We start from the raw sequence: 27,607 nt of genomic DNA, 5'->3' as shown, positions 1-27,607 counted from the left end.
CATGGAATAAACAAACATACAGTCAATAATACAGTAGAAAAATAAGTCTATATACAATATGCGCAAATGAGGTGAGTTAAGGGAGGTAAAGGCAAAAAAAGGCCATGGTTGCGAAGTAAATACAATATAGCAAGTAAAACACTGGAATGGTAGATTTGCAGTGGAAGAATGTGCAAAAGTAGAAATATAAATAATGGGGTGCAAAGGAGCAAAATAAATAAATAAATCCAGTAGGGGAAGAGGTAGTTCTTTGGGCTAAATTATAGATGGGCTATGTACAGGTGCAGTAATCTGTGAGCTGCTCTGACAGCTGGTGCTTAAAGCTAGTGAGGGAGATAAGTGTTTCCAGTTTCAGAGATTTTTGTAGTTCGTTCCAGTCATTTGCAGCAGAAAACTGGAAGGAGAGGCGGCCAAAGGAGGAATTGGCTTTGGGGGTGACCAGCGAGATATACCTGCTGGAGCGCGTGCTACAGGTGGGTGTTGCTATGGTGACCAGTGAGCTGAGATAAGGGGGACTTTACCTAGCAGGGTCTTGTAGATGACCTGGAGCCAGTGGGTTTGGCGACGAGTATGAAGCGAGGGCCAGCCAACGAGAGCGTACAGGTCGCAGTGGTGGGTAGTATATGGGGCTTTGGTGACAAAACGGATGGCACTGTGACAGACTGCATCCAATTTATTGAGTAAGGTATTGGAGGCTATTACAGTGTCCTAGAACTTTTTGGAGTTTGTGTTGCAGGAAGCAAATTTCTGCTTGAAAAAGCTAGCCTTGGCTTTTCTAACTGCCTGTGTATATTGGTTTCTAACTTCCCTGAAAAGTTGCATGTCACGGGGGCTGTTCGATGCTAATGCAGAACGCCATAGGATGTTTTGTGTTAGTTAAGGGCAGTCAGGTCTGGAGAGAACCAAGGGCTATATCTGTTCCTGGTTGTACATTTCTTGAATGGGGCATGCTTATTTAAGATGGTGATGAAGGCATTTAAAAAAATAGCAGCATGAGCTTTGAAGATAAATGGGGGGCAATCAGTTCACATATGGTGTCCAGAGCACAGCTGGGGGCAGAGGGTGGTCTATAGCAGGCGGCAACGGTGAGAGACTTGTTTTTAGAGAGGTGGATTTTTAAAAGAAGAAGTTTGTTGTTTGGGTACAGACCTGGATAGTAGGACAGAACTCTGCAGGCTATCTCTGCAGTAGATTGCAACACCGCCCCCTTTGGCCGTTCTATCTTGTCTGAAAATGTTGTAGTTAGGGATGGAGATTTCAGAGTTTTCGGTGGTCTTCCTAAGCCAGGATTCAGACACGGCTAGGAGATCCGGGTTGGCAGAGTGTGCTAAAGCAGTGAATAAAACTAACTTAGGGAGGAGTTTCTAATGTTAACATGCATGAAACCAAGGCTAGGCTATTACGGTTACAAAAGTCATCAAAAGAGAGCGCCTGGTGAATAGGAGTGGAGCTAGGCACTGCAGGGTCTGGATTCACCTCTACATCACCAGAGGAAGGAACAGAGGAGGTGTAGGATAGGGGTACGGCTAAAAGCTATGAGAATTGGTCGTCTAGGACGTCTGGAACAGAGAGTAAAAGTCTGGGGGCGATAAAATTGCTTCAAGGTATAATGTACAGACAAAGGTATGGTAGGATGTGAATACAGTGGAGGTAAACCTAGGCATTGAGTGATTATGAGAGAGATATTGTATCTAGAAACATCATTGAAACCAGGTGATGTCATCGCATGTGTGGGTGGTGGAACTGAAAGGTTGGATAAGGTATAATGAGCACGGTTAGAGGCTCTACAGTGAGATAAGCCAATAAACACTAACTAGAACAGCAATGGACAAGGCATATTGACATTAAGGAGAGGCATGCTTAGCCGAGTGATCATAAGGTTCCAGTGAGTAGTGAGGTTGGTTGGGGTCACGGCGTTTCAGACAGCTAGCCGGGCCATGGGTAGCAAGCTGGCAGAGGATGGAGGTCTGTTTTTAGCCACCTCGTGCATTTCTGTCTGTAGATTAGTGGGGTTCCGTGTGGTAGAGGGGACCGATCCAGTTGTCAAAATAGATATAGGTATAGTGGCACAAGAAAATTGTCCGATAGACCTATTCAGATAGCAGCAGATAAGACAGCTAACAATTAGCGGGCCGCAGATGAGCGTTCAGGTTACGTTGCGACGGAGAGGCCAGTTGGATAACTCTCAGATAACGTCGGTAGTCCAGTCGTGAAGGCCTGGTGGGGCTCCGCATCGGCAGTAAAACGGGTCCAGATAGGTGATTGTAGCCCAGGAGTGGCTGATGGAACTCTTCAGCTGGCTAGCCCCGGAATAATTAATGTTTGTTCCGGGACCGACGTTAAGCCAAAAGTCACTCGGTTAGCAGCTAGCTAGCTGCAAGATCCAGGTGTAAATGTCCAGAGCTTGCGGTAGACATCCGGGGATATGGAGAGAAAATAGGTCCAGTATACTCTGGTCTGAGTCGCGTTGTACAAAGCCAACCTTTGCCTTGATGACACCTGTGCACACTCTTTGCATTCTCTCAACCAGCTTCATGAGGTAGTCACCTGGAAAGTATTTCAATTAACAGGTGTGCCTTGTTAAAAGTTCATTTGTGGAATTTCTTTCCTTCTTAATGCATTTGTGCCAATCAGTTGTTGTGAAAATGTAAGGGTGGTATACAAAATATTTGATATTTGGTAATGATCAAGTCCATATTATGGCAAGAACATCTCAAATAAGCAAAGAGAAATGACAGTCCATCATTACTTTAAGACATAAAAGCCAGTCAATCCGGAAAATGTCAAGAACTTTGAAAGTTTCTTCAAGTGCAGTCGCAAAAACCATCCAGCGCTATGATGAAACTGGCTCTCATGAAGACCGCCACAGGAAAGGAAGACCCAGAGTTACCTCTGCTGCAGAGGATAAGTTCATTAGAGTTAACTGCACTGCAGATTGCAGCCCAAACAAATGCTTTACAGAGTTCAAGTAACAGACACATCTCAACATCGACTGTTCAGAAGAGACTACGTGAATCAGGCCTTCATGGTCGAATTGCTGCAAGGAAACCACTACTAAAGGACACTAATAAAAATAAGAGACTTGTTTGGACCAAGAAATCTGTCCTTTGGTCTGATGACTCCAAATGTTTGATTTTTGGTTCCAACTGCAGTGTCTTTGTGAGACGCAGAGTAGGTGAATGGATGATCTCCGCATGTGTGGTTCCCACCGTGAAGCATTGAGGAGGTGGTGTGATGGTGTGGTAGTGCTTTGCTGATGACACTGTCAGTTTGGAACCAAAAATCAAACATTTGGAGCCCACCTTGGGGCGGCAGGGTAGCCTAGTGGTTAGAGCATTGGACTAGTAACTGAAAAGTTGCAAGTTCAAATCCCCAAGCTGACAAGGTACAAAATCTGTCGTTCTGCCCCTGAACATGCAGTTAACCCACTGTTCCTAGGCCGTCATTGAAAATAAGAATTTGTTCTTAACTGACTTGCCTGGTTAAATAAAGGTAAAATAAAAAGTGATTTATTTTGAATTCAAGGCACACTTCACCAGCACAGCTACCGCAGCATTCTGCAACAATACGCCATCCCATCTGGTTTGCGCTTAGTGAGACTATCATTTGTTTTTCAACAGGACAATCACCCAACACACCTCCAGACTGCGTAAGGGCTATTTGACCAAGTAGGAGAGTGATGGAGTGCTGCATCAGATGACCTGGCCTCCACAATCACCCGACCTCAACTCAATTGAGATGGTTTGGGGTGAGTTGGACCGCAGAGTGAAGGAAAAGCAGCCAACAAGTACTCAGCATATGTGGGAACTCCTTCAAGACTGTTGGAAAAGCATTCCAGGTGAAGATGGTAGAAAGAATGCAAAGAATGTGCAAAGCTATCATCAAGGCAAAAGGTGGCTACTGAAGAATCGAAAATATATTTTGATTTCTTTCAATTCTTTGTGATAGGGGGGAATATTTTCACGACCGGATGAAAAGCGTGCCCAGAGTAAACTGCCTGCTACTCAGGCCCAGAAGCTAGGATATGCATATCATTAATTAGTAGATTTGGATAGAAAAAACACTTTGAAGTTTCGAAAATTGTTTGAATGATGTCTGTGAGTAAAACAGAACTCATATGACAGGTGAAAACCTGAGAAAAATCCAACCAGGAAGTGGGAAATCTGAGGTCTGTAGTTTTTCAAGTGATTGCCTATCCAAAATCCAGTGTAAATGGGCTCATATTGCACTCCTAAACGCTTCCACTACTAAAATGATTTTTTGCAAACTTCATGAACCTACATTTATTTCCTTGCTGGTGTGACCTTACCATGAGAACCACCACTCTCATAAACTCAACTAATTTCCTGAAAATGTGAGGTGTAACTGTAGAGAGAACATGGGGGCAGATCTGGGATCACGAACTATGTCAAATTTTTCCAAATATTTTAGCTGGGCTTGATTAAGCTTGCCTGGCACAATGGAACCAATAGAATAATAGCAAAAAGGGAAATCCTGCTCTTCTGGCACTCCAAGCAGGCTAAAGCAAACACTCAAAGTATTACAAAGATTTCAAATAGCATTTGAATCCAGTTCTGGAGAGCACATAGGGGCTGAGGGGTAAATTGTAGTTGTTGTAGTAAAGACCAACATACACAGCTTAACCAAGTTGCATGGTTCTAAATACCCGACACCAAACATTATTTTGAAGGGAAACCACAACCCAGCATGTCAGAGCTGCTTTACACTTCAACCAACTAACACCTCACTTCCCCCTGCTTTCATTCTGTCTGAGCAAGTCCTATTCTGGGTATGGAAAATATTCCTTATTAAAATGCCTACTCCTTGAAGACTGACATTAGGTCGTTTAAGTTGGCCCCTGTCTGTCTCTCTGTCTGTCTTGTATTCTCAGTCTCTCTCGTTCCACATAACAGCTGGTTTTGTGTGATCCTTTAGAGATCACCGTGGGAAACATGTGGGTCTGTCTGTGTGTGGTGGTGCATTGCCAATATGTTAAAGTAGTTGCAGTGCACAACTTCCTGTCGAACACATCTAGCCTATATTTAAACATGCAAATATTCAGAATTAAGTTATCAGCTTATTTTCTTCCCTGCTGGCCCTCAAAACTTTGCATTTTTAAATGTTGCAAATGTACAGTATTGAGGTGGAAATAGATGTTTCCCATAACATCTGACTATCAGTCTTCAAATAGTTTTCAACAAATCGATTTGCCAAATGGGCCAAACATGGACACTAACTTTTCACCCAGTTAGTCTAAACCCTGAACCTAGTTTAAACCCCCAAAAGTGCTCCAGGACCATTGCACTGTGAATTTTTCAGCCTGTCAAAGATGTATGTGTGTTACCCAGTCTGTTACCTCAGTGAGTCGATTGGAGAAGAGCAGACAAATGTCCACTGTGACAAACTGATAACATCTGTTAATCTTTCCTCCAAGATGGATGGCCTACCTTGAGGATGAAGCAGAAATCAGATGGTGCTTTGTATTTCTGTTTGTAATCAGTGGTGGTGTAGATATTGACTTTGTCAAGCTGAATGAAGCACGCCAGGTCCCTGGATGTCTGTCAAAGAAGAAAAACATGAGAAAACCTGAATAAGTAGACTTTAGGTTATATCGTCTCTGTCTGATGAAAACATCTTATCTCTAAAAATTGAGACTTTTTGGGAAATTGTGAAAATTACCATATTTTCCCATTATTAACGAACATACAATTATGAAAATCAGAAACTATTTTGAATACATTTTCTTGGTCCTAAAAGTCATTAAATATTCAGAGTACATTGAGGGTTGTTACTGCTTTCAAGAAAAAAAGAAGAAAAAAATTGGTAACAATTGGAGTTCCTAGGTTTTCATCAGACAGCAACGATATGGATCATATCATTGGAGATCCAGTGAGTAAGGATTTCACAGAGTAGTGTTTTAGTCTGAAAAGTCCCAACTTGAATGAATGTGTGCACTGTGGACTTCCTGAGCCAATAGTTTTTAAGCGTTTTGCAGACACAACATATACAGTGCATTCGGAAACTATTCAGACCCCTTGAATGTTTCCACATTTTGTTACGTTGTTACAGCCTTGTTCTAAAATGGATTACAATCGTTTTCCCCCCATGATCAATCTACACACAATGACAAAACAAAAACTGTTTATACATTTTTGAAAATATATATTAAAAAATACATTTACATAAGTATTCAGACCCTTTACTCAGTACTTTGCTGAAGCACCTTTTGCAGCGATTACAGTCTCGAGTCTTCTTGGGTATGATACTACAAGCTTGGCACACCTGTATTTGGGTAGTTTCTCCCATTCTTCTCTGCAGATTCTCTCAAGCTCTGTCAGGTTGGATGGGGAGTATTGCTGCACAGCTATTTTCAGGTCTCTCCAGAGAAGTTCGATCGGGTTCAAGTCCGGCCTCTGGCTGTGCCACTCAAGGACATTCAGAGAATTGTCTCGAAGCCAGTCCTGCTTTGTTTTGGCTATGTGTTTAGGGTTGTTGTCCTGTTGGAAGGCAAACCTTCTTCCCAAGTCTGAGGTCCTGAGTAGGTTTTCATCAAGGATCTCTCTGTACTTCAAATCAAATGTTATTGGTCACATACACATGGTTAGCAGATGTTAGTGCGAGTGTAGCAAAATGCTTGTGCTTCTAGTTCCAACAGTACAGCAATATCTAACAAATCCACAACTACCTAATACACACAAATCTAAGTAAAGGAATGGAATAAGAATATATACATATAAATATATGGATGAGCAATGACAGAGCGGCATGGTCAAGATGCAATAGATGGTATAAAATACAGTATATACATTTGAGATGAGTAATGCAAGATATGTAACATTATTAAAGTGGCATTATTAAAGTGACTAGGGATCCATTTATTAAAGTGGCCAATGATTTTAACAGTCTGATGGCCTTGTGACAGAAGCTGTTTTTCAGTCTCTCTGTCCGAGCTTTGATGCACCTGTACCTCACCTTCTGGATGGTAGCGGGGTGAACAGGCAGTGGCTCAGATGGTTGTTGTCCTTGATGATCTTTTTGGGGGTGGCAGGTAGCCTAGTTGGACCAGTAACCGAAAGGTTGCAAGATCAAATCCCCGAGCTGACAAGGTAAAAATATGTCATTCTGTTCCTGGACAAGGCAGTTAACCCACGGTTCCTAGGCTGTCATTGTAAATAAGAATTTGTTCTTAACTGACTTGCCTACTTAATCAAGGGCAAGGGTGCCTTCCTGTGACATTGGGTGCTGTAGGAATCCTGGAGGGCAGGTAGTTTACCTCCAGTGATGCATTGTGCAGACCGCACCACCCTCTGGAGACCCAATTGGTTGTGGGCGGTGCAGTTGCCATACCAGGCGGTGATACAGCCCGACAGGATGCTCTCAATTGTGCATCTGTAAATGTTTGTGAGGGTTTAGGTGACAAGATATATTTCTTCAGCCTCCTGAGGTTGAAGAGGCGGTGTTGCGCCTTCTTCACCACACTGTCTGTGTGGGTGGAGCATTTCAGTTTGTCCTTGATGTGTATGCCAAGGAACTTGAAGCTTTCCACCTTCTCCACTGCTGTCCCATCGTTGTGGATAGAGGGGTGCTCCCTCTGTTGTTTCCTGAAGTCCATGATCATCTCCTTTGTTTTGATGATGTTGAGTGAGAGGTTGTTTTCCTGACACCACACTCTGAGTGTCCTCACCTCCTCCCTATAGGCTGTCTCGTCATTGTTGGTAATCAAGCCTACTACTGTTGTGTCATCTGCAAACTTTATGATTGAGTTGGAGACTTGCATGGCCATGGAGTAATGGGTGAAGAGTCATGGGTGAAGTCATGGGTACAGGAGGGGGCTGAGCACGCACTCTTGTGGGGCCCCAGTGTTGAGGATCAGCGAAGTGGAGATGTTGTTTCCTAACTTCACCACCTGGGGGCGGCCAGTCAGGAAGTCCAGGACCCAATTGCACAGGCCGGGGTTAAGACCAAGGGCTTCTAGCTTAATGATGAGCTTGGAGGGTACTATGATGTTGAATGCTGAGCTATAGTCAATGAACAGCATTCCTTTTGTCCAGATGAGATAGGGCAGTGTGCAGTGTGATGGCGATTGCATCGTCTGTGGACCTATTGGGACTGTAAGCAAATTAATGTGGTTCTAGGAGGACAGGTAAAGTGGAGGTGATATGATCCTTGACCGGTCTCTCAAAGCATTTCATGATGACAGAAGTGAGTGCTACGGGGCGATAGTCATTTAGTTCAGTTACCTTTGCCTTCTTGAGTGCAGGAACAATGGTGGCCATCTTGAAGCATGTGGGGACAGCAGACTGGGATAGGGAGATATTGCATATGTCCGTAAACACACCAGCCAGCTGGTCTGCACATGCTCTGAGGACGCAGCTAGGGATCCTGTCTGGGCCGGCAACCTTGCGAGGGTTAGCACGTTTAAATGTCTTACTCACGTAGGCCGCGAAGGAGGAGTGAATACGGGCCACGTCGGTGGCATTCTATTATCCTCAAAGCGGGCAAAGTGTGTGTTCGTGACGTGGCTGGTTTTCCTTTTGTAGTCCGTGGTTGTCTGTAGACCATGCCACATATGTCTCGTGTCTGAGCCGTTGAATTGCGACTCCACTTTGTCTCCACACTGAAATTTGTCTTGTTTGATTGCCTTGTTGAGGGAATAACTACACTGTTTGTACCATAAATGCCTGATTGGTGGAGCGCTGCAGAGTTACTTTTCTCCATTCATCTCTGCCTCGATCCTGACTAGTCTCGGAAAACATCCCCACATCATGATGCTGCCACCACAATGCTTCACCATAGGGATGGTGCCAGGTTTCCTCTAGACGTGACGCTTTGCATTCAGGCCAAACAGTTCAATCTTGGTTTCATCAGACCAGAGAATCTTGTTTCTCATGGTCTAAAAGTCCTTTAAGTGCCTTTTGGCAAACTCCAAGTGGGCTGTCATGTGCCTTTTTACTGAGGAGTGGCTTCCATCTGGCCACTCTACAATAAATGCCTGATTGGTGGAGTGGTTTAGAGATTGTTGTCCTTCTGAAAGGTTCTCCCATCTCCACATAGGAACTCTGGAGCTCTGTCAGAGTGACCATCGGGTTCTTGGTCACAACTTGGTCACATCTTGGTCACATCCCCAGGAAGCACCTAAGCTCAATTTTGAGTCTCATAGCAAAGGGTCTGAATACTTATGTAAATAAGGTATTTCTGTTTTTTATTTTTAATATATTTGTAGAAGTTTTTGCCATTGTGGGGTATTGTGTGTAGATTGATGATATTTTTATTTACATTTACATTTTACATTTAAGTCATTTAGCAGACGCTCTTATCCAGAGCGACTTACAAATTGGTGAATTCACCTTCTGACGTCCAGTGGAACAGCCACTTTACAATAGTGCATCTAAGTCATTAAGGGGGGGGGGGGGGGTGAGAAGGATTACTTATCCTATCCTAGGTATTCCTTGAAGAGGTGGGGTTTCAGGTGTCTCCGGAAGGTGGTGATTGACTCCGCTGTCCTGGCGTCGTGAGGGAGTTTGTTCCACCATTGGGGGGCCAGAGCAGCGAACAGTTTTGACTGGGCTGAGCGGGAACTGTACTTCCTATTTAATCAATTTTAGAATAAGGCTGTAATGTAACAAAATGTGGAAAGTGTCAAGGGGTCTGAATACAATACGTTTTTATATTAGTTCCTAAACTGCCTATACAATATACTGTATGTGCAAGACTATGTATTGACAAGATGTTTACTCAACTTGCTGTGACGAAGGACATGCAGCCAAAATTCATCTGGGTTCATAATCTTTGTTTCCATTGAACATGCCATACAAATAAAGGCATTTTAATACATTATATTTAGAGTGCCTTGGTACTCCTTTCACTTCCTGTACCTTTGTCTTTCCTTTAGGCACATAATATATCCCAGATGCCCTGAGCAGGAAGTAGCGACGTTTCCACGATTTCTTCCCATCCTCTCTCAGATACAGCAGCCCCTCCAGGTCTGGGACGATGAGAGAAGGCCCATCAAAGTTTTCCTGGACTCAGAAACAAAAAATAAGGTTTGTGGAAGTGTTTGAGGGTTTAGATAAGCCTGATTTTCTCAAGAGGAAGGAGAAGACCAACAAAATATTGGTATAGTAAATGTGTGTACTGTATAGGCTATAGAGGAGACTACAGGTGTGTTTGTGATAACTCACCTTTAGCAGAAGTTCCTTATGCCTTTCTTTTATCTCATTAATACATTTTTGGTCTTTCTTCCATAGGTAGAATATCTTGAAGTTGACGTGAAAAAAAAGCGAAAAGACAATGTCAGCACAAGGATATAAATAATGGAACTAAAACAAAGAGCTTGGTTGCTAGTTTGTCTCTTCTTAAACCACTTTTTTGTTTGGTAAAACATTGGCAGAAGTAGAGACAGATCATTGGATTAAATTAGAAAGCACAGTTAACTGCACTATTTTGTGTGAACTCTGGGTCATGTTCATATGGGCACGAAATGGAAAACGTTTTAAAGAGCTTGCAACAGAAAACAACAAAGATTTTATTGGGGGGGGGTAGAAGTCCAGGTAACTTCTCCCTGTTTCAGTCTATTTTCTTCCATTTGGTGCTTAATGTTTGGTGCCCAGTTCTCTACTGTACTCACCTGGGGGTCCTTGAAGAAGAGATATTTGTTGGGTCTCAGAAGGAAAATGATTTGGTTTTTACTGTCTCGTGTCCATGCAGAAAGAGGCTCCACTAGATATTCATGGTCTTCAAACCCCCTTTCTGCATTGAGAACAAAAGAGGAGCCTCATTTCTTTATGAAAATGATATACATAAATCATACAATGTCATATCTTATATCATACCTAAAGTACACTAAATTACCAAAAGTATGTGGCCACCTGGTCGTTCGTCCACACCGATATCGACAAAACATTTATGTATGGGCCTCCCTTTTTTCACAGGGGTATTGCTATGCTGAAACAGGAAAGGGTTTTCCACAAACGATTGCCACAAAGTTGGAAGCACAAATCAAATCAACCTTTTTCATCAGCAGATGTTACAAAGTGCTTATACATAACTAGCCTAAAACCGCAAACAGCAATGAATGCAGATGTAGAAGCACAGTGGTTAGGAACAACTCCCTAGAAAGGCAGGAACCTAGGAAGAAAACTAGAGAGGAACCAGTCTCTGAGGGGTGGCCAGTCCTCTTCGCCTAGAATTTAATTGCATGCTGTATCATTAAGATTTCCCTTCACTGGAACTAAGGGGCCTAGCCCGAACCATAAAAACACCCCCAGACCATTATTCTTCATCCACCAAACTTTACAGTTGCCACTATGCATTTGGACAGGTAGCGTTTTCCTGGCATCCGCCAAACCAAAATTTGTCCGTCAGACTGCCAGATGGTGAAGCCTGATTCATCATTCCAGAGAACGTGTTTCCACTGCTCCAGAGTCCAGTGGTGGCAAGCTTTATACCACTCCAGCCGACGCTTGGCATTGCGCATGGTGATCTTAGGCGTGTGTGTGGCTGCCCGGCCATGGAAACCCATTTCATGAAGCTGCTGATGAATAGTTATTGTGCTGACGTTGCTTCCAGAGGCAGTTTGGAACTCGGTAGTGAATGTTGCAACCGAGGACAGATGATTTTTACGCGCTACGCACTTCAGCACTCGGCAGTCCCATTTTGTGAGACGTTGTTGCGCCTAGATATTTTCACTTCATGATAACATCACCTCTAGCAGGACAAATATTTGACAAACTGACTTGTTGGAAAGGCGGCATGCTATGACGGTGCCACGTTGAAAGTCACTGAGCTCTTCAGTAAGGCCATTCTACTGCCAATCATTGTCTATGGAGATTGCATGGCTATGTACTCGATTTATACATCTGTCAGCAACGGGTGTGGCTGAAATAGCTGAAACCACTCATTTGAAGGGGTGTCCACATACTCTTGTATATATAGTGTACCTTGACTGCACTTGATTGAGCTTGCTTGGTGCAATGGAACCAATGGAAGAGCCCAAAAAGTGCAAACCTGACCCAACAACCGGACAGAAAACAAATACCACCTGAACCAAGGTCTGGTGTGTAATGATTCTCACCCGTCTGCAGCTCGGGGTTGGTCTCACACAGGCTCCAGTCCATGCTGAAGTCACAGTGGGTCTTCTCAAACAGATTATCCAGCACGTCCCTGACCGTCTGTCTCTCGTCCACCATCAGTGTCTTGGAGCTGCCATCACTCATCATCACCTTCACTACCAACTACCAGGAGGTACATACAAATAGCCATTGAAATATAAGTACTTATTGAGTATACTCAATATGACTGCTGGCCCACCCATCACAGAATGTTGACTTAAATGGGGATTGCCATTCTAGTAATAAACAATGATTACTAGAAACATTTGCATATATTTGCATTTTTATTTGAGTTCTTTGCATGATATAGGGGTAGCTCAAATCCTCACAATGTGAAGCTGTTATAGCCGGTTTAGTGAAATTAACCCACTATACCTTCTTAACTTTGGCTTCTTTTAGCTTCTCCAGAGCCAGCTTGATTTTGTCAGTTTTGGCTTGTGCTTCGGCCTCTCCCTGGAAAAGTTTTAGTATACTGTTTGATTAAAAGAGCAGGAATGTCAAAAGGTGCCACACACACATGAAAAAATACTAGTTTACTATAGAAAACTACAGTACTTACAGTAGTACTTACATACTACTACACACTGTAGTATCCCTCGATCATGTGTAGTACTTACCATAGAATGCTATAGTATACTGTAAAATACTATAGTAAATACTACAGTATTAACCAAAATAACACTGTAGTAAATATTACAGTAATGTCAGCAAAAAGACTAGTTTTTACTATAGTAAATATTACTGTATCTTATTTGCATATACTCCGCTCATTCGCAATTCGTGCCACCCATAACTGAGAAACCTACATGCAGAGTATAGAATATACATTGTGTTCCGTACAGTTTATAGAAAAGAGCAGAGGCTCTGAACTATCCGTTCATAGAACTATCCTTTCAGACCACAGTCATACCTAGCTATAGGTTATGGAGAATTTGCTCTTTTAACATTTCTCCAGTAGGTTTCCTGAAGGAGAAAACCTCCACTCCTATGTCAAAGATAATAAAACAAATACACCATAGTAAATACTACACTGATGTCCGCAATAACACTACAGTAAATATACAGTTGAATACAATCTGCAAAAACCCTACATTCATTACTTTAGTATGTACTACTATTTTACAGTATTTTAATACACCTTAGTAAGTATTCACTTTTGTAGTGTGTTTGTACAAAAAATCTACAGTGAATACTATAGTCATTATACCATAATATTTTTTATGTGGCAGTTTACTGTATATTGGCAGTAATTAGCTACAAAAACAGAAAGGTAAGATGCCTTGATATGCAAATCAATAGAACTGCAGAACTCAAGGGCCTGATATTGTGCACCCCTGCATTTGAAACAGAAATAGTTATGTAATCTTGGTTGAGACCTGAAGACTTGCATTAGCTGCCCTGGCTAATACCTAGGGTTACACAGTCATAGTTACCGGTGGAAGTGGTTTTGGGGGTTCAGGAGGTAGAGAGGATGAGGAGGACGCCAGCGATGACATTTGGGACAAGGAGATAGGTGCTCGGACATTTTGTTGTTGGGTGGAATAGCCAGACTTGTGCAGCTGTGTGTGGACATGTCCCATCTTGGTTGCATTCAGTTTCTCCTCTGTCTCTGACAAATCTGACCCCAGATCAGCCATCAGAGCGTCCAGGTCATGATCCTCTAGCGCATTTAGAGATTCTGCCAGAGGAAGATGGGAAATGAGGGGTTTATCTTAGACGTGATAACGCAATCACTTCCCTTCTTATGAATACTTTTACCATTCTAACTCATGTACTAGTGAAAAGTGCTTAATAAGGTTGCTATTGGCAAGCAGGACTTAAAATATTTGTCATATGCATCAACTCTAATTGTAAACCAGGTAGTTTGGGTCCAGTATTTCAGCCATATGTATATGTAAGGGATACATGCAGACGTTCAGTACATTACACTCTTAGAAAAAAGGGTTCCAAAAGGGTTCTTCGGCAGTCCCCATAGGAGAACCCTTTTGGGTTCCAGTTAGAACCGTCTGTGGAAAGGGGTCTACATGGAACCAAAACGGGTTCTTCAAAGTGTTCTCCTGGAGACAGCTGAAGAACCCTTTTTGGTGCTAGATAGCACCTTTTTTTCTAAGATTGTACCTTGGAAATAATGGACGACGAAGCATGATGATGCGGAGCTGAGTCCCTTTGTGTAGTTCCTTTTTCCAAGGTAATGTACAGCACGAAGGTGTTTATCCGCTAATACCACAGTTTCCAAAGAAAACAATACTAAAGTACACGTTTACTGGTAGAAATGAAACATTTTCATTGATATTAAATATTAAACAACAGCAAAGTAGCTGCATTTGCATTTGTTTAAGCTGTTTTCTATTGCCATTCATGTGGATACATCCATAAGGAGCTGATGATGCCAGTTTTTTGCCTGGCATAGTTCGAAATGTGGTTTGAGCCGACAAACATTTTTACTGCTCTAATTACGTTTGGAAAAAATTTACAACAGCAGTAAGGCACCTCGGGAACTTGTGGTGCATGGCCAATATACCACTGCTAATGGCTGAATGCTGATTGGCTTCCGTCGTGCCTAAGAACATCCCTTAGCCGTGAAATATTAGCCATGTACCACACTCCCTCAGGCCTTATTGCTTAAATACAGTTGAAATCGGAAGTTTACATACACCTTAGCCAAATACATTTAAACTCAGTTTTTCACAAATCCTGTCATTTAATCCTGGTAAAAATCCCTGTTTTAGGTCAGTTAGGATCACTATATTTTAAGAATGTGAAATGTCAGAATAATAGTAGAGAGAAGGATTTATTTCAGTTTTTATTTCTTTCATCACATTCCCAGTGGGACAGAAGTTTACATACACTCAATTGGTATTAGGCAGCATTGCCTTTAAATAGATTAACTTGGGTCTAACGTTTCGGGTAGCCTTCCACAAGCTTCCCACAATAAGTTGGGTGAATTTTGGCCCATTCCTCCTGACAGAGCTGGTGTAACTGAGTCAGGTTTGTAGGCCTCCTTGCTCGTACACGCTTTTCAGTTCTGCCCACAAATATTCTATGGGATTGAGGTCAGGGCTTTGTGATGGCCACTCCAATACCTTGACTTTGTTGTCCTTAAGCCATTTTGCCACAACTTTGGAAGTATACTTGATGTCATTGTCCATTTGGAAGACCCATTTGCGATCAAGCTTTAACTGATGTCTTGAGATGTTGCTTCAATATATCCACATCATTTTCTTTCCTCATGATGCCATCTATTTTGTGAAATGCACCAGTTCCTCCTGCAGCAAAGCACACCCACAACATGATGCTGCCACCCCTGTGCTTCCCGGTTGGGATGAGGTTCTTCGGGCTTGTAAGCCTCCCCCTTTTTCCTCCAATCATAACATTGGTCATTATGGCCAAAAAGGTTTATTTTGGTTTCTTCAGGCATTTGGAAATTGCTCCCAAGGATGAACCAGACGTTTGGAGTTCCAAAAAATATTCAGAGGTCTTGGCGGATTTCTTTTGATTTTCCCATAACGTCAAGCAAAAATGCACTGAGTTTAAAGGTAGCCATGGAAATACATCCACAGGTACACCTCCAATTGACGTCAATTAACCTATCAGAAGCTTCTAAAGCCATGACATAATTTTCTGGAATTTTCCAAGCTGTTTAAAGGCACAGTCAACTTAGTGTATGTAAACTTCTGACCCACTGGAATTGTGATACAATGAATTATAAGGGAAATAATCTGTCTGTAAACAATTGTTGGAAAAATGACTTTTGTCATGCACAAAGTAGATGTCTTAACCGACTTGCCAAAACTATAGTTTGTTAACAATACATTTGTGGAGTGGTTGAAAAACTAGTTTTAATGACTACAACCTAATGTATGTAAACTTCTGTCTTCAACTGTATACCACCGGTACGGTGCAAAAAGACTTGTTTAATGTACTATTTATGTTGGTAACCAGTTTATAATAGCAGTAAGGAAACTTTGGGTTTGTGGTATATGACCAATATACTACACCCCCTTGGGTCTTACTGCATCAAGATACAAGATTTCCACTGTTTGCTGATGTACTGTTGCATTATGTTTCTCACCGTTCAAATCTGTGAACCCAATAGAGAAGTTTTTTTCTCTCTGTGAGCTGGATGACATTTCTGAGGGCTCCATTTCATACCCAAGACTCTGTCAAAAAAATGGTTTCAGATGAAATGTTGGCATAGTACAGAACCAGAAAGAAATTGTATGTTTTACATAACACTAATACAGATAGAGAACACATATTTGCAACATTTGTACATTAATTCTAAGAAAACCCTCTTCAAGGACCATCTCAGAAGCCACATTTATAAGCTGTGCAGAACACAGTCAAAATTCAAACCTTATACTTCGAATGCAAAAAAAAACAAAAATAAACTGCACTATGGTGAGGATGTGATATCATAGGAAAGTGATTATTTAATCTGATATGTCATATTTTCATAAATGTCCCCAGCAGGCAATTCCAGCAAAACATACACAGTGGATTCAGACCTCTTCACTTTTTACACATTTTGTGACGTTACAGCCTTATTCTAAAATTGATTACAAAACATTTGTCACTCTACACACAATACCCAATAATGACAAAGCAAAAACAGCTTGTAATTTGTTTGCAAATGTATGGAAAAAAACAAATTAAATATTATATTAACATAAGTTTTCAGACCCTTTTCTCAGTACTTGTTGAAGCACCTTTGGCAGCGATTACAGCCTCGAGTCGTCTTGAGTATGATGCTACAAGCATTGCACACCTGTATTTGGGGAGTTTCTCCCATTCTTTGCAGATCCTCTCAAACTCTGTCTGTAACGGCGTTCTTCTTTTGTTGAAAGAAAGTCGGACCAAAATGCAGCGTGTAGGTTACTCATGTTTAATAGTGAAAACAAACAAACGAACTATACATGAATAACTAATAAATACAAAAACAACAAATGGAACGTGAAACCTATTACAGCCTGACTGGTGAAACTAGCACAGAGACAGGAACAATCACCCACGAAATGCAAAGCGAAAACCAGGCTACCTAAATACGGTTCCCAATCAGCGACAACGAGAATCACCTGACTCTGATTGAGAACCGCCTCAAGCAGCCAACCTATTTAACACACACACACCCCTAATCAGCTACAATCCCAAACACTACAAAAACCCAATACGAAAATATAATACAATAACCCATGTCACACCCTGGTCTAACCAAATATATAACGAAAACACAAAATACAATGACCAAGGCGTGACACTGTCAGGTTGGAGGGGGAGAGTATTTTCAGGTCTCTCCAGAAATGTGCTATTTTAGCATTTCTCCAGTAGGTTTCCTGAAGGAGAAAACCTCCACTCCTATGTCAAAGATAATAAAACAAATACACCATAGTAAATACTACACTGATGTCCTCAATAACACTATAGTAAATATACAGTATAATACAATCTGCAAAAACCCTACATTCATTACTTCACTATTTTACAGTTTTTTAATACACCTTAGTATAAAAATACTGTAAAACTGTAGTATATACTAAAGTAACGAAAGTATGGTTTTTGCAGATTGTATTATACTGTATATTCACTGTAGTGTTTTTAGGGACTGTAGTACACTACTAAAAATACTAAGTATTCACTGTATTGTTTTTGTGCAAAAAAATCTACAGTGAATACCATAGTCATTATACCATAGTATTTTTTTATGTGGCAGTTTAATGTATATTGGCAGTAATTAGCTACAAAAACAGAAAGGTAAGATGCCTTGATATGCAAATCAATAGAACTGCAGAACTCAAGGGCCTGATATTGTGCACCCCTGCACTTGAAACAGAAATAGTTCTGTAATCTTAGTTGAGATCTGAAAACTTGCATTAGCTCCCCTGGTGTTCGATTGGGTTCAAGTCCAGGCTCTGGCTGGGCCACTCAAGGACATTCAGAGACTTTTCCAGAAGCCACTCCTGTGTTGTCTTGGCTGTGTGCTTAGGGTTGTTGTCCTGTTGGAAGGTGATCCTTCACCCCAGTCTGAGGCCCTGAGAACTCTGGAGCAGGTTTTCATCAAGGATCTCTCTGTACTTTGCTCCATTTATCTTAGCCTCGATCCTGACTAGTCTCCCAGTCCCTGCCGCTGAAAAACATCCCCACAGCATGATGCTGACGTCACAATGCTTCCCCGTAGGGATGTTGCCAGGTTTCCTCCAGATGTGACGCTTGACATTCAGGCAAAAGCGTTCAATCTCGGTTTCATCAGACCAGAGAATCTTTCTTATGGTCTTAAAGTCCTTCAGGTGCCTTTTGGCGAACTCCAGGCGTGCCGTCATGTGCTTTTTACTGAGGAGTGGCTTCCGTCTGGCCACTCTACCATAAATGCCTGATTAGTGGGGTTCTGCAAAGATGATTGTCCTTCTGGAAGGTTCGCCAATCACAACAGAGGAACTCTGGAGCTCTGTCAGAGTGACCATCGCGTTCTTGGTCACCTCCCTGACCTAGGCCCTTCTCCCCCAATTGGTGGCCAGCTCTAGGAAGTGTCTTGGTGGTTCCAAACGTCTTCCATTTAAGATTGATCGATGCCACTGTGGTCTTGGGGACCTTCAATGCTGCAGAAATGTTTTGGTACCCTTCCCCAGATCTGTGCCTCGACACAATCCTGTCTCTGAGCTCTACGGACAATTCCTTTGACCTCATGGCTTGGTTTTTGCTCTGACATGCACTGTCAACTATGGGACCTTATATAGACAGATGTGTGCCTTTCCGCATCTTGTCCAGTCAATTAAATTTACCAGAGGTTGATTCCAATCAAATTGTAGAAACATCTCAAGAATAATCAATGGAAACAGGATGCACCTGAGCTCAATTTTGAGTCTCACAACAAAGGGTTTGAATACTTATGTAAATAAGGTATTTCTGTTTTTTTTAAATACATTTGGGGAAAAAATTAAAAACCTTTTCTCACTTTGTCATTGTGGGGTATTGTGTGTAGATTGATGAGGAAAATGTTCTATTTAATCAATTTTAGAATAAGTCTGTAACGTAACAAATGTGGTAAAAGTCAAGGGGTCTGAAGACTTTCCGAATGCACTCTATCGTAAACAGTCTATAGAACTGGGTGACCTACATATGATCTCCCCTGGCACATAACTGAACCCTGATTAATATAGAGAGAAACATATGGATGGATTCTGAGGTCTGTTGATCTCCATGCTCCCAGAAAGTAATCCAAATTATGTATCAATCCAATCATGGTCAAATTTGAAAACATTTGATCTCTTAAGTTCAGGATGAATGATTATTCTTATCAAATGGTTATCTTCCTAATTTGCATAAGACTGTAGACAGTGACACAATATTTGTGGCTCTCCAAAAGGATGGCTGCCAATATGAGGTTGAATTGGCATAAATAACCATTCCATAGATTTCGATTTAAATGTAATGCCATTTGGTCTAATTACTACTCCTGTTCTAAGAGCTACATTCATTAAAGGGGATGTTCTGTATTTTATGATTCCTCACCCTGAAAGAAGTCTATGGGCCAGGTGAAACTGTAATCAATCGTTCGGTTTTCTTTACATCCACTACAAACTACAACTAACATTATCTACTGCTAGCAGCTAAAAATCAATGGAAGTGATATGGCAGCATCAAACCAGATATTGAGTTGTTTGATTTGCTCGGTTGCCCCATTCACTTCCATTGATTGTTTGCTAGCAGTGTCTCAAGTTAGCTGTAGTTTTTAGTGGCTGTTTAATGAAAACTCAGCCATCGATTACAGTTTGTCTGGTCCCATAGACTGCGTACAGGGTGAGAAACCATCTAATATTAAGTTGTAAAATACTGAACTTCCCCTTTAAGAGGAGTTTACTGCTGAATACAATGTACCATGCACATAGGTATTAGCCAGGATTCTATTAATGGCATCTAATGTTTCATCTGGCAAGCCACATACTGTACATACTAGTGTCATGGAGGGACAAAGTGCTTGAGGACACCTTGGTGCCATGACCTTAATATCAGTGGCTTCTGTCCATTACTCAACCCAGATAATGTTTCTCGTCATTCATTTTACTTTATTTTATTTATTTGACAGAGATAATGCATAATAATCAACACCCTCTGTAAATGTTCCAGATTTATGTCTGGTTTGTTCATTTCTGGTAAAACACTTCTGATGAATCAGGGGAAGTGTAGTTTATAAGAATGGTCCCAGTGACAACTCACCTGTGTTAGGAGGTCCATCTCTCCCAGCAGGTCAGTGAACATGGAGTCTATATCATCCATCTGTTACAGATAACAAGCAGACATATTTTAGACAAACGTCTGCACACTAGAAGGCCATCAATGAGCCCTATATACCTAAACATGACATCATTGACATTGACATAAACGCTAAGGACCATTATTGTGGCAGACAGAGAATAGGTCTACATAACGAGTGTCACTTAAACTTGTAAAATCATGATTAAAGGGATAGTTCAGCCAAATTATAAATGTCCATATTTCTTTCATAACTTTGAAAGCAGTCCATGGACAAAGAGAGGCAGTAATCCATCTTTGGCTTTTGCCAGCAGCATACCCCCCTGCATACCACTGCTGGCTTGCTTCTGAAGCTAAGCAGGGTTGGTTCTGGTCAGTTCCTGGATGGGAGACCAGATGCAGCTGGAAGTTGTTTTGGAGGGCCAGTAGGAGGCACTCTTTCCTCCGGTCTAAAAAAATATCCCAATTCCCCAGGGCAGTGATTGGGGACACTGCCCTGTGTCGGGGGACGTTAAACGGGTGTCCTGACTCTCTGAGGTCATTAAAGATCCCATGGCACTTATTGTAAGAGTAGGGGTGTTAACCCCAGTGTCCTGGCTGAATTCCCAATCTGGCCCTCAAATCATCACAGTCACCTCATAATCCCCAGATTACAATTGGCTCATTCACCCCCCTCCTCTCCCCTGTAACTATTCCCCAGGTTGTTGCTGCAAATGAGAACGTGTTCTCAGTCAACTTACCTGGTTAAATAAAAAATCAAATAATACTAGCCAATGCCAACAACTGCTAATTTGAGCTATTTCTAACCAAAAAACAATGTGCTCCAGTTACCATGTTTTAAATGCCATGCCCATAGTACCACGGGGAGTCTGCAATGTGACAATGTGTTATGTGACCACTAAAGTTGCTTCCATGTTGCTTGGACTGTGAGAGACAAACACGTTTTCATTAGAGGCCATCAAAGTAGAGCTGCATTGACACAGAGGATGACACTGAACAATAAACGATCCCATAAGCGAAGTCGTCTGCTCTTTGAGCGAGGCCTGTTTAGGTTAGCGAATGATTTAGTCAACGTGAAGGGAAAAAGCACCAGTACGTGTGTAGCAGGCAGCTCTGGCCAAATGGATCATCTCTCCAAGTATGCAGCTTAGATACGAGCACCGTCTCACCAAATTTGAGAGGCCTTCTACAACCACTACTCATTTTTTTTTTGTATTTTATTTTTTGCACTGACTCTTTTGCACTTGCTCGATGCACACTCTATTGACTCTACCCACACACACACACACATACAGTACTACGTTGACACTCTAACTAACACACACACACGCTCACACAAACATGCATATTGACACCACTCACTCACTCACACACACACGCACGCACGCTTGCACGCGCGCACACACACACACACACACACACACACACACACACACACACACACACACACACACACATACATACATACATACTGGTACTCCTTGAATATAGCCTCATTATTGTTATTTTATTGTGTTACTATTTTGTTTTTTATTTTATTTAGCAAATGTTTTCTTACTTTTTAACTGAATTGTTGGGAATGGGCTCGTAAGTAAGCATTTCACAGTCAATTCTACACCTGTTGTATTCGGCGCATGTGGCCAATAAAATTGCATTTGATTTTTAAAATAGCATAAGGATGCCACATGTGGTCTGTGGGCATGCTACTTCTGCACTGACACAATAAAGTGACTCACTAAAGTTCAGACAGAGAGAGTGACCAATGCCTAATCATCAACAATGACTTAGTGTACATAGAAAAAGATACTGTGGTTCTCGATAGGCTGGCTACGTATGTTGAATGTTCTTGTGTTCAAATGGTCCCTCTGTTTTATATTTGTTTTATAACTGTTTTATAATTGTTTTCTAACTGTTTTATAAATGAGTACATAAACAATTGCTGGCTGCTACTGTAGAAAGATGTGTTCACTTTAAAGGGGCAATCTTATTCATTTAAATGTCCAGAGTGGATGTACCAATTCCAGATTGCCCCTTTAACCAACGATGGCTGTTGAAGTATTTCCTAACTGGCCAATGGGCTGTATTTGTGAGTATTGTACAATACTGTATAACTTTTTTATCATATTGCATCAGAACATGAGAGTAATACAATGCCCAATATGAGAAAGTTGAATGTAACAATCACATAATTGTCTTTGGTAGTACTATGAAGAAGCATTAAAGCTCAAATCTAGACTGTAAGGTAACATAACATACAACGACTCTACAAGTAATGCTAACCATCTATTCACAGACATATTAAGGAAGCAAAGTCATGTAATAAAAGTCAAAAGACACAAATGTCAAAGATAAAAAGCAACCTGTCAAAAATCACCAGAGAGTTTACCTTTTCTAGTTTAATGATCTCCTGGATTACTCTTCGGTAATAGATTAGATATAAGATATTGTATCGTTAAGTACATGTGCACCTTGCACATGTGGGGTTGAATTGGAAATGGTATGACTACTGAGACTGAATGATAGGGGCTCTATTTCCTGTTCTATGCGAAAGTTGACCTTCTTACTGTCACATGACTCAGGAAGAGGCTTGGTTTGTGTCTAACAATGAGGTGGCTTCCTCTTCTTGTCTCCTTAATCTGCACTGGTCTGAAGACGCAGGATAGGTGCCAACAAAATGGTTGACACTTACTGTGAATTTGCTTGCACCTGTCAGTCTGAAAATCAAAGGTGTTGTTTAATTTTACTATAGGTTGTCTTAAAGTGGAAATCAGCAGTTCAAACCATAACAGAGCAACACCCCACCACTGTGAATGGGATGGGCTGGAGAAATGTAACCACTATCAAATTCATGGACATAGAGCTATGGATGCAAGGACTGACCATCCATGATATCAAAATGAGAGTTTTACCCAAGTTTTGAGGCTATACAAGTGTTGTTTATATTTAAATTGTTTACAATTATGGTTTAAAACAATGTTATATTTTTGCGGTTCTGATGGGGTTGGAATGTTGAATTAAGCTCGTGAGGCATTTTTTTGTTACATTCTTCAAGAATGTATCATTAACTGAAGTAAAACATTTGATGTACAGTGAGGTATTCAGAAGATATTCATACCCCTTGACTTATTCCACATGTTGTTAGCCTGAATTCAGGACAGATTTAATTGATGTTTTCTCAACCATCTATATACTCCATAATAACAAAGTGAAAACAGTTTTTTTTAAATATTAGCAAATTTATTGAAAATGAAATGAAATACAGAAATATAATTTACATACAGTGCATTCAGAAAGTATTCACACCCCTTGACTTGTTCCACATTTATTGTACAATCCAGGTGTGCGAAGCTCTAAGAGACTTACCCAGAAATACTCACTGCTGTCATCGCTGCCAAAGTGATTCTAACAGGGGTGTGAACACTTAAGTAAATTAGATATTTCTGTATTTAAGTTTTTAGACATGTGCACCTATGTACCTACGTAGATAGGTGAGAGAGAAATATATTTGATCCATTTTTAATTCAGGCTGTAACAAAACAAAATGTGGAATAAGTCAATGCGTATGAGGGACTTTCTGAATGCACTGCATGTGTTCACATCTGTGGGTGGGGAGGAGCTAAGGCTTAAGAAGGTGTGAACGATGTTGAATAGGCGTAAACAAATAGCTATCTAGGAAGTGTGAAAATCTCATCAAAATCTTTCAAAGGGCATTTTCCCCTACTTTCCCATGTTTCCTCCAGTTACAGTGTATGAAAGTCTGTACTCTCATAAAATGTCAAATTGGCTAGTAACTTACATTTGATAAAACCCTCAATAGAAAAATCCGTACACATATGAAATATTTGATTTCAAATCTAAAATGCTGGAGCATAGAAATCAAATAAAAATAGCACACAAAAAACAATAACGAGTTAGAATATACAAGGAGTACCGGTACCGAATCAATGTGCAGGTGTACGAGGTAGTTGTGTACGACGCAATATGTAAATCTAGGCAGGGGTAAAAAGTACTAGGCAATCAGGATAGATAATAAACAGAGTAGCAGCAGCGTATGTGAAAGTGTGTCTATGTGTGAGTGTGTGTGTGCGTGTGTGACGCTAATATGCATATATATGTGTATGTGAGCGTACAGTGGGGCAAAAAAGTATTTAGTCAGCCACCAATTGTGCAAGTTCTCCCACATAAAAAGACGAGAGAGGCCTGTAATTTTCATCATAGGTACAATTCAACGATGACAGACAAAATGAGAAGAAAAAAAATCCAGAAAATCACATTGTAGGATTTTTAATGAATTTATTTATACCCTTTGACTTAATCCATATTTTGCTGTGTTACAGTCTGAATTCAAAATGGATTAAAATATATTTTTTCTCACCCGTCGACAAACAATACTCCATTATGACAAAGGGAAAACATGTTTTTAGAAATTTTTGCACATTTTATGAAAATGAAATACAGAAATATCTCATTTATGTAGGTATTCACAACCCTGAGTCAATACATTTTAGAATCACCTTTGGCAGCGATTAGAATTGTGCGTGTTTCTGGGTAAGTCTCGAAGAGCTTTGCACACCTGGATTGTACAATATTTGCATATTATTATTCTAATTTTATTTTTTTAAGATGTTAAAGGTGCAAATCAAATCAAATCAAATGTATTTATATAGCCCTTCGTACATCAGCTGATATCTCAAAGTGCTGTACAGAAACCCAGACTAAAACCCCAAACAGCAAGCAATGCAGGTGTAGAAGCACGGTGGCTAGGAAAAACTCCCTAGAAAGGCCAAAACCTAGGAAGAAACCTAGAGAGGAACCAGGCTATGTGGGGTGCCAGTCCTCTTCTGGCTGTGCCGGGTAGAGATAATAACAGAACATGGCCAAGATGTTCAAATGTTCATAAATGACCAGCATGGTCGAATAATAATAATAAGGCAGAACAGTTGAAACTGGAGCAGCAGCACGGCCAGGTGGACTGGGGACAGCAAGGAGTCATCATGTCAGGTAGTCCTGGGGCATGGTCCTAGGGCTCAGGTCCTCCGAGAGAGAGAAAGAAACAGAATTAGAGAGAGCATATGTGGGGTGGCCAGTCCTCTTCCGGCTGTGCCGGGTGGAGATTATAACAGAACATGGCCAAGATGTTCAAATGTTCATAAATGACCAACATGGTCAAATAATAATAAGGTAGAACAGTTGAAACTGGAGTAGCAGCACGGCCAGGTGGACTGGGGACAGCAAGGAGTCATCATATCAGGTAGTCCTGGGGCATGGTCCTAGGGCTCAGGTCCTCCGAGAGAGAGAAGGAGAGAATTAGAGAACGCACACTTAGATTCACACAGGACACCGAATTGGACAGGAGAAGTACTCCAGATATAACAAACTGACCCCAGCCCCCCGACACATAAACTACTGCAGCATAAATACTGGAGGCTGAGACAGGAAGGGTCAGGAGACACTGTGGCCCCATCCAAGGACACCCCCGGACAGGGCCAAACAGGAAGGATATAACCCCACCCACTTTGCCAAAGCACAGCCCCCACACCACTAGAGGGATATCTTCAACCACCAACTTACCATCCTGAGACAAAGCTGAGTATAGCCCGCAAAGATCTCCTCCATGGCACAACCCAAGGGGGTGTGCCAACCCAGACAGGATGACCACATCAGTGAATCAACCCGCTCAGGTGACGCACTATGCAGAAATCGCTCTGACATTTCCTGGTTGCAAAAATTCACTTAGTTCTACTAAACTGAAATTATGTGATAAAACAAGCATTCTCTTGTGTAGAGAATCATTGTACCATGTAAACCACAGTAAAATATGTTTTCTATAATCAACATTTTTTATATTCAGCTGTTTGAAGCTGGTGTACAAAACCAAATGTGAAAGACGCAAAAATGAAACTTCAGAACAGGAAGCATAGAATCAGCCCACATAGAACAGATCTACCGCTTCTTAGACATTCTTTCAATGGAAATGAAAGATCTATAACGCTCCCAAAAAGTGACATATTGTAGCTTTAGGCTCTGTCAAGTTGGTTGTTGATCATTGCTAGACAGCCATTTTCAAGTCTTTCCATTGATTTCCAAGCCAATTTAAGCCAAATCTCATCTTGGTAAGCAATTACAGTGTAGATTTGACCTTGTGTTTTAGGTTATTGTCCTGCAGAAAGGGGAATTTGTCTCCCAGTGTCTGTTGGAAGCAGACTGAACCAGGTTTTCCTCTAGGAATTTGCCTGTGCTTCGCTCCATTCCGTTTATTTTTATCCCAGATAACTCCCTAGTCCTTGCTGATGACAAGCATAACTGACAAGCATAACATGATGCAGCCTCAACCAGGCTTGAAAATACGAAAAGTGGTACACAGTGATGTGTTGGATTTGCCCCAAACATTACGCTTTGTATTCGGTACAAAAAGTTCTGGACAAAAAGTTCAGGACATAAAGTTAATTTCTTTGCATCATTTTTTTGTATACAGGATGCATGTTTTGGAATTCTGTACAGGTTTCCTTTTCACTCTATCATTTAGGTTAGTATTGTGGAGTAACTACAATGTTGTTGATCCATCCTAAGTTCTCATATCACAACCATTAAACTATGTAACTGTTTTAAACTGTCTTTGGGGTAGCAGGTAGCCTAGTGGTTAGAGTGTTGGGCCAGTAACCAAAAGGTAAAAATCTGTTGTTCTGCCCCTGAACAAGGCAGTTAGCCCACTGTTCCCCAATATCCGTAATTGTAAATAAGAATTTGTTCTTAACTGACTTGCCTAGTTAAATAAAGGTATAAAAATGGTTTTAATCACAATTTGCCTCATGGTAAAACCCCTGAGCAGTTGCCTTCCTCTCCAGCAACTTAGTCAGGAAGGATGCCTGTATCTTTGTAGTCACTGGGTGTAATAGTTACACCATCCAAAGCCTAAATAGTAACTTCACCATGCTCAAAGGAATATTCAGCATATGCTTTTTTTATTTTCACCAATCGGTTGCCCTTCTTTGTGAGGCATCGAAAACCTCCCTGGTCTTTGTGGCTGTATATGTACTTGAGGGACCTTCCAGGTAATTGTGTGCGTAGGGTACAGAGATGGTGTAGTCATTCAAAAATCATGTTAACCACTATTATTGAACACGGAATGAGTCCATGCAACTTATGAGATTTGTTAAGCACATTTGTAACTTCTGAACTTTGCCGTAACAAAGGGGTTGAATACTTATTTTAAATTCAGGCTGTAACACAACAAAATGTGGGAAAAATAA

General features: G+C 41.2%; 1 protein-coding gene and 1 non-coding gene across 3 annotated transcripts in view; one reads left to right on the top strand and one right to left on the bottom strand.

Annotated features, from left to right (window-relative positions):
* Positions 1-22,889, bottom strand: part of LOC135516539 (amyloid beta A4 precursor protein-binding family B member 1-interacting protein-like) — a 36,011-nt gene extending 13,122 nt beyond the window's left edge. For both annotated transcript variants that reach the window (XR_010451945.1, XM_064940896.1), the window contains exons 1-10: positions 22,744-22,889; positions 20,322-20,381; positions 16,183-16,270; positions 13,544-13,788; positions 12,486-12,563; positions 12,074-12,233; positions 10,628-10,749; positions 10,182-10,256; positions 9,876-10,019; positions 5,448-5,558 (exon numbers count right to left, since the gene is read on the bottom strand). Coding sequence is in view for 1 of the 2 variants with exons in the window: in XM_064940896.1 (XP_064796968.1) it covers positions 5,448-5,558; positions 9,876-10,019; positions 10,182-10,256; positions 10,628-10,749; positions 12,074-12,233; positions 12,486-12,563; positions 13,544-13,788; positions 16,183-16,270; positions 20,322-20,381 (1,083 nt within the window). In the remaining variant the exon portion in view is untranslated. The remainder of the gene's footprint in view (positions 1-5,447; positions 5,559-9,875; positions 10,020-10,181; positions 10,257-10,627; positions 10,750-12,073; positions 12,234-12,485; positions 12,564-13,543; positions 13,789-16,182; positions 16,271-20,321; positions 20,382-22,743) is intronic.
* On the top strand, positions 13,037-13,091 carry LOC135519021 (U7 small nuclear RNA). Its single transcript, XR_010452244.1, has one exon. It is a non-coding gene; the product is annotated as a U7 small nuclear RNA (small nuclear RNA).
* Positions 22,890-27,607: the final 4,718 nt, after the last annotated feature.

This window comes from Oncorhynchus masou, chromosome 3, assembly GCF_036934945.1.
Source record: "Oncorhynchus masou masou isolate Uvic2021 chromosome 3, UVic_Omas_1.1, whole genome shotgun sequence".
Classification (NCBI taxonomy): Eukaryota; Metazoa; Chordata; class Actinopteri; order Salmoniformes; family Salmonidae; genus Oncorhynchus; species Oncorhynchus masou.
This window is presented reverse-complemented; position numbering and strand designations above follow the sequence as displayed.